This window comes from Fusarium musae, chromosome 11 (genome assembly GCF_019915245.1).
Source record: "Fusarium musae strain F31 chromosome 11, whole genome shotgun sequence".
Lineage (NCBI taxonomy): Eukaryota > Fungi > Ascomycota > Sordariomycetes > Hypocreales > Nectriaceae > Fusarium > Fusarium musae.
The window spans coordinates 1,533,802-1,547,308 of NC_058397.1; the positions used below are offsets into that span (position 1 = coordinate 1,533,802).

The following is a 13,507-nucleotide window of genomic DNA, read 5'->3' on the forward strand; positions in this document are numbered from 1 at the left end:
CTTAATGCTTCTCCTACAAATTCTCAAGCCGCAAACATGCCTGCTCAATTAGTAATTTTCGACTTTGACGGGACTCTTTTCGACACCCATCAAGCCATCTCTCACAGCATCAAGCTCACCTTTGACTCACTCCTCCCAGCCTCAGCTCCAGCAGAGTCTGAGGTACAGAAGTTGATCGGCTCTGGCTTGGGTCTGAAGGAGGTTCTCCAAGCGCTTCATACTTCCCCCGATTCTTTCGACGAGGGTGAATGGACGTCAACCTACCGTCGCTTCTACAACGATGAGGGACAGAAATTTGTATCCGCGTTTCCTGGCGCCAAGGATCTTTTGATCAAGTTGAATGAAGAAAAGGTTCCTGTGGCTATTGTCAGCAACAAAGGTGTAGCCGCGGTTGACACGGCTCTCAAGAACAACGGTATTGATACCATCCCCGGAGACTTGATCGTTGGAGACAACACCCCCGGCGCAACGCGTAAGCCGGACACTGGAAGCTTCGAGAAAGTTCTACTGCCGGCCCTTAAAGCTCGTGGATTTGCCCACTTAGACGCCTCCAGAACCTTAGTCGTTGGGGACACGGAAGCAGATATCAAGTTTGCTGCTAACATTGGAGCAAAGTCGGTTTGGTGCAGATATGGATATGGAGAACGCAGCGCATGCGAGAAGTTGGAGCCGCATTTCACAGTCGATTCGTTAGATGAGGTAGCTAGAATTGTTGACGGGATCTGATTGATTAGAATTACTTCTTGGTGAGGGGCTGCACTGGACATGAGATGTAGCTCCTACTTAGAGTTCATTATCGATCTTGAAGTCCTCTACTGATGACGAATCCTGTGCTACAAGGTTATATGGTGGCTTGGACACCAACTTTGTTATTTGCGGTTGAGGCCTCTTATCGAGAGTTAATAACCGCCACGTAGCTCGGAATCAATAGAACAAAGCTAAGCGAGGGGGCTTCAAACTTCTTTCACCAGAACGGCCAATCAAACAGCTCTAAATGCCAATTCGGGACATTTATCCCTGGTCTTGTCCTCAGTTCAACTTCATTGCTTATGATGTAAGTCACGTTCAAGCGATCTACAGGGCAGACCTATGTACGCATCTTCGTTTAAAGGACAGGATGAACAGTGATTAGAGTCATCAGCAAAGCCAAGGTATGTCCTCATATACCCTCGAGCTATCATAACCATGCGCCACAAGGCTTTCACTGAGACGTTTTTTGGATGAGACTTGAATGTCAATGCATACGATGTGACAACAGATCTACTAAGGCAAAGTAATGAGATATTGCAATTAACCTAAGCCTTTGGATGTAACTTTACACTTGATGGATAAAGTCCCGCAATTTAGGTCTACAGCTCCATATCGGTATTTAGAAACCACTTCCCAGGCGCCCTTATTCGAAGCTCGTTGCCATCGTATAGTATGCGATCTGAGAAAGACATAAGCTATCAATCAAGCTATTATCCACGAACTTGGCGTCAGACAAATTGTGCATCACTAAACTTTAGGGCTGATAGTCATCGCCTAAGCTTGTCTGTCCTTGCCGTAAGTTAAACCTAGCCATTCCACAAAATAAGGGGATAGACACCTCAAACTCTGTTTTAGCCTTTCATAAAATCCAGGTTCTCCCCTCCCCCTCATGCTTTCCTTATCACATTCTGGGTTCAAACTCCAACTCACTACACCCAAGATGTTGTTCGTAGCTATTCTACTCTGCTCTCTCGCCGCCACTGGCACAGCCTGGAATGCCCCTGAGATTCCAGGGTACCGGCTCATGTGGTACGACAACTTCGAGGGGGTTGCTGGCTCTCTACCAGATACTTCCAAATGGAACATTCAACATTGGTACCAGGATCTAAACGGCGATCTTCAGGAGTACAGGGCTTCCCCTGTAAACGTCCATCTCATGAATGACTCCCTTCATATCCATCCGTGGCGCGACTCTACTGCTGCAAAAGGTTGGACATCCGGTCGTATCGAGAGCACGTACACCTTGACCCCTGCGCCCGGTATCAAGACCATTGTCCAAGCTGAAATAGAACTTGGCTTTGCCCCCAAAGGAAGGAAAGAGGGCATCTGGCCTGCCTTTTGGTTACTCGGTGATAGCCACCGCACGGGAGGTCCCACATGGCCTGCCTGCGGTGAACTCGACATTATGGAGCACGTTAATAGCGAGCATCAGACTTATGCAGCTGTTCATTGTGACAGGACTCCAGGCGGTATCTGCGGGGAGAAGAAGGGTATCTCCGCGTCGTACTTTCACGATGATATGGCTATGAGCAAGGTCACTTACAAAGTTGTCATCGACCGCACACCGACGTTCTGGCAGGATGAGAGTGTAAACTTCTATGTTGAGGATGAACTCTTTCATACGGTCACGGGAGCGCAAATCGGCAACCCGGAGGTCTGGAAAACCATTGCGGGGAACAAGATGTTTATTATCTTCAACGTCGCCGTTGGTGGTGATTGGGTAGGTTGAAACTCTCTTGCTGAACCTGTCAAGCTAATATCTTGCAGCCGGGATCACCTGTTGACTATACTTTGGAGGGCCGTAAGGTTGGTATGAGAGTCGGATATGTTGCGCATTATGAGCAACAAGCTCCAGCCCCACATACAGCCTCTGGGCCCTCAGCACAAGACGCAGCCTATGGGCCTGCATCACAGGATACGGTCTATACGCCTTCACCACAAGATACAGCCTATGCGCCTTATGAAGACCCCTATGGCAATCAACAAGACCATATGGTTTGATGTAGAAAGGAATATCTTCATGAGACCAAGATAATAGCTGCGCAGCCGGCACCGCCACCAGCTCCCTGTGCTCCCTGCAGTAAATATAACTATCCCAACGTCCCTCAAATCCCGCCCCCTCGACCTCCACCTCGAGCTCCGGCTCCCCCTTTACCTCCTGTTGGCTTGCCTTCTCCGGCTCCTATGCTGCCTCCACCTTTACCCCCTGTTGGTCCTCCTATTGGCAGGCCTCCGCTTCGCCCCGGAGTGCTCCCTCATAACTACCCCAGTATCCCTCAAGTCCCATCACATCCACATCAACCTCCTTATAACTATCCCAACTACCCTCCAGGCTGGCCGCCCTCTTAGCAAGAGATAAACGCAGCTCTGGTGGTTATAAATACCAATGACAGCATGCAACGGACTGACCCCTTCAAGTCTGCAAATTGACCTCATATTCGAAAATTTGGGCGCCAGTAGCGGCTAGGTGTATCATTGAACAATCGAGTGTCTTGTCTCTTGGGTTGCAAAGTACTGGAACAAATAGGGGCAGGGGTAACAACCGAATGCCCCTGAAAGGAACCTTGGGCGTTTACCAATATCTGCTAACGCAAACCAGTGATCATCGACACTGGAACGACACTTACTCACAAAGGTTGATAGTCCATACATATCAGTCTTGTGCAGTAGGTCATTACTCTCGACTTACATTGCTGCTTCCTCATTCTGGGTCTTCCATTTACCGAGACAGTTCATAATAGTTTTCAATGGATTGTCCAACCAGAGACATTGCGATATAATGACGGGAGAAGAGTAGAGACAATATCTTGGTGCTAAAGCTAGAAACAACTCCTTACAGAGTTACTTTTCTTGCTAGCACTTTATTGAGCTAATCTTAGATCAATTTCAAAGGCATGTCCAAGAACAATGCCTCCAGCCGAGAAGCTGCACACACACAATACTTGCAGTAAGCCAAGCCATCCCAAATGTTCGCATTCGATTGAGTGGACAGTTCCGTGTGTTCTATCAAAGAAGTGGTCAGCGTAAGAACGATCCCCTTGGTATTTCGTCTCCTCCACTAGAAAACGTGCTTTGGAAGCATTTGCGTATTTCTGCACAGACAAGCATCTTGCACTGTCAACAGTTGGCAGCCTCGACTTAACTGTCTGTCCTTCGAAAGGCCAGTGTCACGGGGGCTAGTTTCATCCGTTTGAAAGCAAACAATGGGTCTGTTCAAACGGCTTCTCTTCCATGACCAATAGCACACGCTCGTCTCTAAAAGTGGCATCAGAGTCTTCATTCACCTTTCTTCTTCACCGAGGTATGCCCTTCCACCAGAACCTCACCTCTGAATGCCGTTTCTTCTTCTCCATATCAAAAACCAAACCTCAGCAACGAACACTTGGTCACAACTGCAGCATCAAGACTCATTTCTTGACTTTATTTCTTCTTACCCAAAGCCAAAACCATACCTCAATAGCAAACACTTCCTCACTTCTGCAACACCAAAATATATCTCCTGACTTTGTTTCTTCCCCAAAGCAACAACGAAGCCTCAATAAAAAAGGACTTCTCACAGCCGCAACACTAAACCTTGAAAGGTAACCAAGACTCCACCACTCCTGATGAATTCAATACTGACAACCGAGCTTCAGAGCCAAAAACCAACCGCCAAAATGGTTCGCTTCTTTTCCTCGAAGAAGGCGGCTGACTCCAAGAGCCAGGCCTGCGAGGCCGTCCCCAAGGAAGTTGAAGAGTCTGTTCGAGCCCTCGAAGATTTCGAAATCGAGCTCGACTACATCGCTGACGACTATGTCGAGATCATCGACCATGCCGCCCCCAAGCGCCCTCGTGCTGTCTGGAAGGATACCAAAGAGGTTGACAACCAAGGCTTCATCATCGTCATGAAGGACACTGAGGTCAAGGCCGTCATGAAGCATACCAAGGGAAAGGCTAAGCTCACTGGAGACATCGTTGTCGTGGAGGGCTTCAAGGACCCTCGCCTCGAGCCGGGTGTTCTTGTCAGGAACCCCAACCACACTCCCCGCTCAGGAAACGTCAAGAAGTAGACGATGAGTACCAATGCCGTAGTCATCTTAGAGAGTGATGGGCCTTTGGTTTTGTTTTTGCTGTTCTTTGGGTCGTTGGATGAAGTATCAACAAGACATTGGCAATGTAACATAGCAAATTGTGAGCCAACCTGCCTATAGAGGCGTTCTTTTCGATAGTCTAATGAACCCACACTGCGCTTTGCGATAAATCACACGGCTACTTATTATAATGTTGTTATTATTCCATCCCATGTCGCTTACAATGCCCTTGTTCAGGCAGTTCCTCGGATGACACCGAATCGCCAATGCCCCCAACAAGAGAGGTTTCACCAGCAGCCTTTTAAGTAACAACTCACAGAACCACGAGTCGGCCTGAAACAGACATTTCACAAATCATTCAATTGCAAGACCAGCCACAGCTCTTTCATGTCCTACTTGCATGACGCGTCCACGAAAGAACCTTGGTAGCGACGCATTCGAGAAGGTTGCCAGCCCATAAGCATTTCCCGCCGCCTCGAAAGGATTCCCCAAAACGTCCTGGGCGAAGGATCGAATGTGTAGTGGCTATGCCACATTGGGTGGTGCCAAGCCACTGAGGTGCATAAGGCATTCGGTAGGGCGTTTCTGAAAACTTGGCTGCTGCGAGTGGCATCAACAGATGCTGAAGTGTAGGGATCTCTGTATCCCTATCAGAGACTGATTCACATTTAATGACGGTTTTAGCGACATAGACTAATGTGAAAGGTCTGGTCTGGTGAAGGTAAACATCGAAGAAGCATGGGGTAGGGTGGTTAGTCTCGATGCTACGCCGCAACACGCATCCATGTCCAAGCCCCTGTCAATCATCGTCATCAACTCACAACAAGCTCGGCCGAAATATCACACTACGGTATAACATCTGACTGCCAAGCATTGGCTACCTCCTCGCATTATATATCAACAGACCGAGCCCAAACCTATCAGCCATCAATAGCGAGATTAATAGCGAGAACCCATCAGTATGACTGCGACATCCAGCATCGATCTCATCAACCTATGCAGGTCCATCTCGAAGCGCACAGGAGCTTGTGAGGCCGCTGCAGATGACCTAGTCGAACGAGATGAACAGCATGTTCTTGAGCTCAAGACTATATCATCTGGTCTTGAGGAGCTGAAGCGCAGACTTGCTGAATTGGAAGAGCTCCTCCGTACCAAACCCGACAGCCGTAAACTCCGCGACACTCGAGAGACCCTCACTCCGCTCTTCACGATTTATGAAACGGTACTGGAAGTTCTACGTATGCAATTGGCTAGTTGGCAGCCAGAGAATACAGCGGGATCAGACAGCGCATTCTTGAAGGCGCATGAAGGCTGTCTTGTTGTTTACAACTACATGCTCGAAGTTTGCACTCCCCTCGTCAAGTACGTTGTCAGTCTCACACATTGACTCAGTGTCTAATACCCCGCCAGGAAGGACGAGTCTTTTGGGCCATCAGGCGCAGCCTTTTTCACCCATCAAGCTCAAGAAGCAGTAAAGTCGGCTATGAACCAAAGACTTGTGAAAGCAGGTAAAGATACTGCCATAAAGGAAAAAATGTCCAACAGCGAGAAAATGCCTGTCGCGGAAAAAGAAGTAGCGCCACCTTCGTATCCAGAGCCTGTATCAACAGCAACATCGTCGCCCATAGCATCACCATCAACGTCTTCACCACTCGTTCAAAGTCCGGTAAACAACTGTCGCCCCCCCAAAAGCTCCTCGTTCTTCAGAGCCCTTACGTCAAGCTTCCGCAAGCATGATCCATTGGTCTCAACGCTCTGTCAAGCCGCCGCTCGTGGGGACGAGCAACAAGTCTCCGGCCTAATCACCCAAGGTGGAAACGTCAACGGTCGAAACGAAGATGGGGATACACCACTAAAGTGCGCCATAAGATACGATCAAGTTGGAACCGCTCGTATTCTTCTACAAGCTGGAGCACAAAGCAACAAGCTACCGCCATTATTCAAGGCTGCTTCTGTCGGAAGTCTCAAGATCGCGAGGATGCTTATAGATTCAGGCGAAAGTGTACACGGCAAATCAAAAACTGGGAGGCCGTACTTCGTTGATGTTGCTGCTAAAGGCAACCTCGACGGTATCAAGTTTCTCCTTGAGAATGGAGCTCCAGTTAATGCAAAGAACGAGAGACGAGAGGAGGTCATTGTCCAGGTCGTCAAGACCGACAACATCGAGATTACCCGCCTTCTTCTTGCGCACGGGGCCAACGCATGTGCAAAGGACGCAATAGGCGAGGAGATCATTGTATACGCTGTTAAGAAGGGCAATGTCGAACTTGCCAACATCCTCCTCAGTCACGGCGCCGATCCCAATGCCGAAAGTGCTATTAAACAGACCATTCTCTACACAGCAGTTCAGAGCGGCAACGCTGACATGGTTGGGCTGCTCCTCGACAAGGGCGCAAGTGCGAGGCTGTTGAATATTCTTGGAACGAGCATCCTAGAGGCTTCTATTGGAATGAAGAGATTCCAGATCGTGAAGAAACTTGTCGAAGGAGGTGCTGATGTTGAGGGTACGGATGCACATCAGCAACCTATTCTCATCAAGGTTATCAGGAACCCGTTTTTGAATAACGATGAGAAGGTTGAGGTTATGAATATGCTGATGGAGAATGGTGCGAGTCCTGAAACGGTTGATATCATCTTTGGTCTGCCAGCTATTTGTCACGCTGTCGAAATGCCCAGTACCCCAGTGGTGCAAGCTCTTCTCAGCCGAGCCGTCAACACAAACGTCCGCATGCTCTCGGGCCAAACTCTACTCACATACTCCATCGATGTCAACCGTCAGAACACTGTCGAAGCACTGCTGGCACAAGGTGTTGATGTCAATGAGGTCGATGGACTGAACAGAACGCCTCTGAAATTAGCTCTAATGAGACTTGACTATAACCTGACGGCGAAGTTGATGGATTACGGTGCTGATCCAGCAGCCAAAGAGAATCAAGAAGCTGTCAACTTCATCAAGGCTGTGGGTAGAAAGGATTTACAGGAACTTCTTCGACCAAGACAGGTTGAGGCAGGTCCCTCAGCTCCAGCTGTCCGGCATGAGATCGAGCTGCCCACGTCTGAGGCTCCACCGCCTTCGTATGAGCTTGTGGCCGGAAAGGTCTGAATTTACAGGCGCTAGGTATTTCACTCAGAATCTTTTTATCATTTATACCGAGAACTTGCGTCTGAATAAATGTGAAGTCTGAGCCTAGTGTGAATGACGCATGTAAGCGGGCATGATGACATAAACACAAATCATCATCATCGAGACCAAAAACTCCAAAACCGACGGCCTTAGGTTGACAGTCGCATATTACCCCTCAAACGACGTCCTCAGGTTGATAGTCTTGATTAGAAATCCAGCGCAGACTTTTCCTATTTATTGATATCAACTATCACTCAATCCCCTTTCCTCTTTTTCACTCTGCTCAATTCACTCATCCTGATTGATTCCTCCAATTACTTCTTCCCTTCCCAATATGAGCCCCAGCGAAATTGCTGCAAATGGATGGACTGCTGTCCCAGTCGATGCCGGAAAGATCTTCAGCAATGGACCTTATATCAATGAACCTGAGTACATTGACGTTCATAGCGTTCACTTCCCGGATGATGACCCAATCGTCAACAAGACACAGCAACATGCCAAAGATAAGTTGTTGAAGCAGACTTATAGCCATTCCATGAGAGTTTACTACTGGTGTAAGTCAATGGCCGCCTCGGTTGAATTGAGTTTTGTGTACTAATGGGTCTTGCTGCCAGCTACTGTCATTCTCCGACAGCAGTTCCCAAAGCATGCTGATGCTCTCTCTCCCTCAACCCTGGCACTGACTTGCCTCCTCCATGATATCGGCACCACCGACGACAACATGTCTTCAACCCGCCTCTCTTTCGAGTTTCAAGGTGGTTTCCAAGCTCTCAATCTCCTTCAAGAAACTGGCTCTACCAAAGACCAGGCCGAAGCGGTTTGCGAGACTATAATCCGTCATCAGGACCTCGGCACTGAGGGAAATATCACTTTTCTCGGGCAACTCATCCAACTAGCTACGATCTATGATAACGTGGGTGACCATCCAAATGTCAAGGACTTCGGAAAGATAATTCATAAGAAGACGCGCGCGGAAGTCAATAATGCCTTCCCACGTGAGGGATGGCTGGGGTGCTTTGCGGCTACTATTCGAAAGGAGGAGAGCTTGAAGCCTTGGTGCCATACTACTCACATTCCTCAGTTTGCGGAGCAGGTGGAGGGTAATCAGCTGCAGAAGCCATATGAGTGAGATTCGAGTGCCTGCTGCTATAGAATTGACCTTTATGCTATGTCATGTGAGCAGTTTATAGTCAAAGTTTACTAGTCTTTCATTCCATCATCTACATCTTAGTATGAGACTCTTATATCCTGTAACCCAGCATTACCTACCATAACGTCTCTGCGAACCCCGATCAGTATCCAGATACATCAGGCCACTCTGTCTCAACTCCCTCTTTGACGATCATATCTTGAAAGTCTTTAAACAGCTCCTTCTTGCCCTGCACTTCATGCGGTGATAACTCCTTATCCAAGCAATGCGCTGCCAACAACCCCGCCGCCTCTCCAATGTTCCACTCCACAGGATGTAACCGGTAGCATCCATTCGTGATATGCGTAGTTCCAATATTCTTCGACGCTGCGAGAAAGTTCGGTCTCTCAACCGGTATCAAAGCACCAAGTGGGATCTCGAAAGGACAGCAGGCTACATCGATGTAGTTATCACCGCCGGTGGATGGATGGAGATCGATACGATACATTCCGACGCCGACACTATCGGGATAGTGCACTGAACCTTTTGAACCGCGAACGTCGAGAGAGAGATCTTGCTCCACGATGGTGGTCACAGCTTTGATGCGTCTGGATTCGCGGATATAAGGGGCCATGGCAAGACCATGCTCTGTACCCGTTATATCACCTCTCAATCGCAGGCCGGGATATCCTGTACCCTTTCCATCGGCTCGAGGACAGTCTGTTTGGAGGTAGTAAAGCATACTGTACGATAGAGATGCAGCCTCGGCAAGACGCTCTTGCAGCTCATTATCTGGGGCGTCAATGATGGCCTTTTCGAAGTAGTCGATCATGGGCCAGTTGACAAGGCAAATATCTGAGCGATATGCCCCAGGGATGAAGTTGTCTTTAGCTGCAATGCGTCGAAACGTCCACAGATTCATGTCTCCTCCTGACTTCCTCTGGTCTGAGACCACGGAAGCTGGGTCATCGTTGGGATTTGGGGTGAATTCTCGCTCAACTATCTCAAGCGTTCGGGGATGCGGTGCCTTGAGACCAAGTAGCGGTGCACCCCAGAAATCGGGATGGCAGCTCCTCCAGTGGTCGTATCTCTCAGGTTTGGGAATTGTATGGTCTTCGCCCTCGATGTGATCCACGGCGAAACAAATCGATACAGCTTGAGAGTTTTGGGGCTGTGCTTCCTCCGGCGCACTAGGTTCTCCTGTATCCTTCCGAGACTCAAAGCCCGTCACATACGGCGTTTCGGTGATAGGTAGCAAATCTCCCAACTCAGTAGCATCAATCACGTACTTTGCCTCAACAGCGAAAGTCCCTCCACCATCGAGGTTTCGAAACTCGACAGATCTCACAACTTGTCCAACCATCTCACAAGAAGCAGCCTTGGCACGTTTTTTAACAGTGAGAAGCCCACTGCCGATGAACGGCATGAGCATGGCTTCGATGACAGCCACTGCGACTCTTGGCTCGTGACAAAGCTTGCTGACATGTCCCGCCCCAGGATTCAACTGGGCCCTCCGTCTGGCCTCTTCTGTCAAGGGATAATTATCGCGATAGTACTGTCTTATGCCATCACGAAGTGCTCGATAAGACCGTGTGATACCGAACTGCTCAACCCAGGTATGTTCATCAGGAGGCACAGCTTGACTTGTCAATTGGCCGCCTAGCCAGTCATATTCTTCGGTGAGAAAGACATGGCGGCCTCGACGGAGAGCTCCGAGTGCTGCTGCGACACCGCCCAAGCCACCGCCTGCGATAAGGATATCTGTTGAGAAATGTTTTGGTCGGGTTTCTAAATGAGCTGTCTGCCACGAGACGCTGCTTTTGACATGGCCATTGGGAGGTTCCGAGAGTTCGCCCATCTTAGGTGGCTGGTAAGTTGGCCAACAATCAACTCAATAAATGACGACCTGAGACCTGCAAAAGCAAATATCGAGCAAGCATGGGAACCGGCTTGTTTTAATTCGTCTCACAGAATCCTTCTCGCGCCGATCTCCCCAGATCTGCGTTTCATTTCCCCATACCCGAGACTCCCCGTGAGGGGTTGCTCAGCACGTGCATATCCCATTCTCATGACCAACACCGCCAAGACATTGCCCCCTCAACTCGTCGGGAAGTAATCTCACATGTCCCCGATCCTTACATCCTTACAATGTCGGAGGACAATGCACGCAAGCGACCGCGTCAACCCGCGTCTGATCCGCGATATCCCAGGAAGAGAAGTCTCAAGGCGTGTCATGTGTGCAGAGCGCGTAAGACAAAGTGCGACAACGTGCAGCCGACATGTGGATTCTGTGCGTCGTTGAATATATCGTGTTCGTATGATAATACTGAGAAAGACCATTCTACGTGAGTTTACCACTGCTTGCAAGACATATTCTGATGGATGAGGTAGATTTGACCCTGCGAGTCTTGAGATTCTGAGACAGTTGGGACAGATCATCACTTCGCAAGATGAATTGACGCAGACTGTGCGATCGATTGTTGCGTCACAGTCTCATGTCGGTCTTGGTGCTGCTCAGAATGTTCATGTCGGCGAGGGTTTGAACTGGGATGCGGATCTTCAGTCACAACAGCTGCCTTGCTATGACTGGTCTGGAGCACAATCTGACTCCAACTCGACAACCCCGGCAGCATCAGCCAGCGTCGCTGCAGTTCGATGGTTCGGCATCCTTACAAACGATGCATCAAACGAAGCTTTGCCAGACACTGATGCACCGATGGGTCTTGACGGTGAGCTACTCGACACATCACCAGATGGTCAAGCAGACAACGACATCACGCCATTGCAGAAAGCAACAAGGATTATCGATACTCAACCGCCGACCCGGGATGCAGTCAACAATCATGCAGCAAATAGTTCTGAAGAAAGCTTATGGCAGGCCTCGGAGAGCATATCACTCCTCGATCGAGAACAGACCTTGTTTCAGAACTTTCTGCACCGCATATGTTCATGGGTACGTCGATCACACTCTGCATGAACATGCATACTGATCCCTTATCAGCTTGACTTGTTCGACCCAGCTCGGACATTTTCTACCCGAGTTCCCCATCTAGCAGTCCGCAACGCAGGTCTTCTCAACGCCATCCTCGCATTATCATGCTATCACCAATCCCTTGACGAAACCATCCCTTCCAACCATCGCCCGTCTCAAAATACCGCTCTACAGTACTACTACCAAACATTACACTACGTTCAGAAAGCGATGCGTTATTCGACGTATCAGAATAGTCAGCAACTCATGGCTACGACGCTTATGGTCTCAACGTATGAGATGCTACGAGGGTCGCGCAAGGATTGGCAGCAACATCTCCAAGGAGTCTTTTGGATCTTGAGATCGCGCCAGATTGAGGTTGAGACATCGAGTCTTGAAAGTACGACGTGGTGGGCTTGGCTACGACAAGATATCTGGGTTGCTTTTCGAGAGAAGAGGAGAACATATAGCACATGGATGCCAAAGAAGGGATATGCGGATCTAGACAGTCATGAGTTAGCTTCTCGTGCGGTATGGATAATGGCGCAAGTAATCAACTTCTGCGCCGTTGATTCATCTGCTGAGGTAGAAGGGTTGACGGGGAGGATTGGCTGGGCCAAGGCGCTGAGGAAGATGTTGGATGAGTGGCGGTCTCATTTGACAGTTGAATTCTCAGCGTTGCCAACCATGGGAAATCGGGAGAGTGAAGTGTTTCAGCCACATTTGATACATCCTCAATGCTTCGGTAAGCAGCCTCAATTGTGAAGTCGGGTCAGGTGTTAATTGAGGCAGGACTCGCAGTGCAGCTTCATCATTGCTCCCGCATTCTCATTACAGCACATGAACCCCATTTAGACGGCATCCAAGGCCTTCTCAAGCGCCAGAAGGAGATCCAAGAGAACATTAAAATGGTCTGTGGCATTGGCATGACACTTACAGAGGATGCATCAAGCATGCTGTCCTCACAATGTCTCTTCATTGGTAGGTCCCCGATGCAATGGTTGGACTTGTAGTAACTGACAGCGTGTGCAGCTGGAATGTTCATGCAGAATCCCCGAGAACGAGACTGCGTAGTAGAAATGCTGGATACATGCCAGAAAAGATGTGGTTGGCCTACACCTTCATTAAGATCCGAACTGGAGCAGATTTGGGAGAATCCGGATTCGCTCTGGGATAGTCAGCATCAGTGATGCTGCGTTGTCGGGATACCAAACAGCGAGATTTGGTACGATAGTGGCGGTGTTGAATGTGATTTGTGATACCCCTAATGCACAATTAAGTGCATTTTGCAATGAGATTCTGTTGCCGAGATACTGAATTGAACGAATATACGAGAGAGGTTACATTATGCATGGTGACTTGTCATATTGCGACCGCAATAGGCAGCCTCCGTTTCAGCCCCCAACGCAAAAAGCTCCGAGATAATGCATACTCCAACCAATGACCTCAATAAACCAAGCAAA

General features: G+C 49.0%; 7 protein-coding genes across 7 annotated transcripts; 6 read left to right on the plus strand and 1 right to left on the minus strand.

Annotated features, from left to right (window-relative positions):
• Positions 1–36: 36 nt before the first annotated feature.
• J7337_013601 (uncharacterized protein) lies at positions 37–726 on the plus strand (the record flags this gene model as incomplete). The annotated part of the gene is made up of 1 exon (XM_044831084.1): positions 37–726. One exon carries the CDS (start codon positions 37–39, stop codon positions 724–726), a length of 690 nt encoding a protein of 229 aa, XP_044674359.1.
• Positions 727–1,690: 964 nt separating this feature from the next.
• J7337_013602 (uncharacterized protein) lies at positions 1,691–2,751 on the plus strand (the record flags this gene model as incomplete). Its single annotated transcript, XM_044831085.1, has 2 exons — positions 1,691–2,470; positions 2,518–2,751. 2 exons carry the CDS (start codon positions 1,691–1,693, stop codon positions 2,749–2,751), a joined length of 1,014 nt encoding a protein of 337 aa, XP_044674360.1.
• Positions 2,752–4,406: 1,655 nt separating this feature from the next.
• Positions 4,407–4,799, plus strand: J7337_013603 (uncharacterized protein; the record flags this gene model as incomplete). Its single annotated transcript, XM_044831086.1, has 1 exon — positions 4,407–4,799. One exon carries the CDS (start codon positions 4,407–4,409, stop codon positions 4,797–4,799), a length of 393 nt encoding a protein of 130 aa, XP_044674361.1.
• Positions 4,800–5,781: 982 nt separating this feature from the next.
• Positions 5,782–7,923, plus strand: J7337_013604 (uncharacterized protein; the record flags this gene model as incomplete). Its single annotated transcript, XM_044831087.1, has 2 exons — positions 5,782–6,182; positions 6,231–7,923. The coding sequence occupies 2 exons, from the start codon at positions 5,782–5,784 to the stop codon at positions 7,921–7,923; spliced, it is 2,094 nt and encodes a 697-aa protein (XP_044674362.1).
• Positions 7,924–8,278: 355 nt separating this feature from the next.
• Positions 8,279–9,073, plus strand: J7337_013605 (uncharacterized protein; the record flags this gene model as incomplete). The annotated part of the gene is made up of 2 exons (XM_044831088.1): positions 8,279–8,498; positions 8,559–9,073. The coding sequence occupies 2 exons, from the start codon at positions 8,279–8,281 to the stop codon at positions 9,071–9,073; spliced, it is 735 nt and encodes a 244-aa protein (XP_044674363.1).
• Positions 9,074–9,236: 163 nt separating this feature from the next.
• J7337_013606 (uncharacterized protein) lies at positions 9,237–10,931 on the minus strand (the record flags this gene model as incomplete). The annotated part of the gene is made up of 1 exon (XM_044831089.1): positions 9,237–10,931. The coding sequence occupies one exon, from the start codon at positions 10,929–10,931 to the stop codon at positions 9,237–9,239; it is 1,695 nt and encodes a 564-aa protein (XP_044674364.1).
• Positions 10,932–11,221: 290 nt separating this feature from the next.
• J7337_013607 (uncharacterized protein) lies at positions 11,222–13,057 on the plus strand (the record flags this gene model as incomplete). The annotated part of the gene is made up of 4 exons (XM_044831090.1): positions 11,222–11,331; positions 11,465–12,026; positions 12,075–12,789; positions 12,900–13,057. The coding sequence occupies 4 exons, from the start codon at positions 11,222–11,224 to the stop codon at positions 13,055–13,057; spliced, it is 1,545 nt and encodes a 514-aa protein (XP_044674365.1).
• Positions 13,058–13,507: the final 450 nt, after the last annotated feature.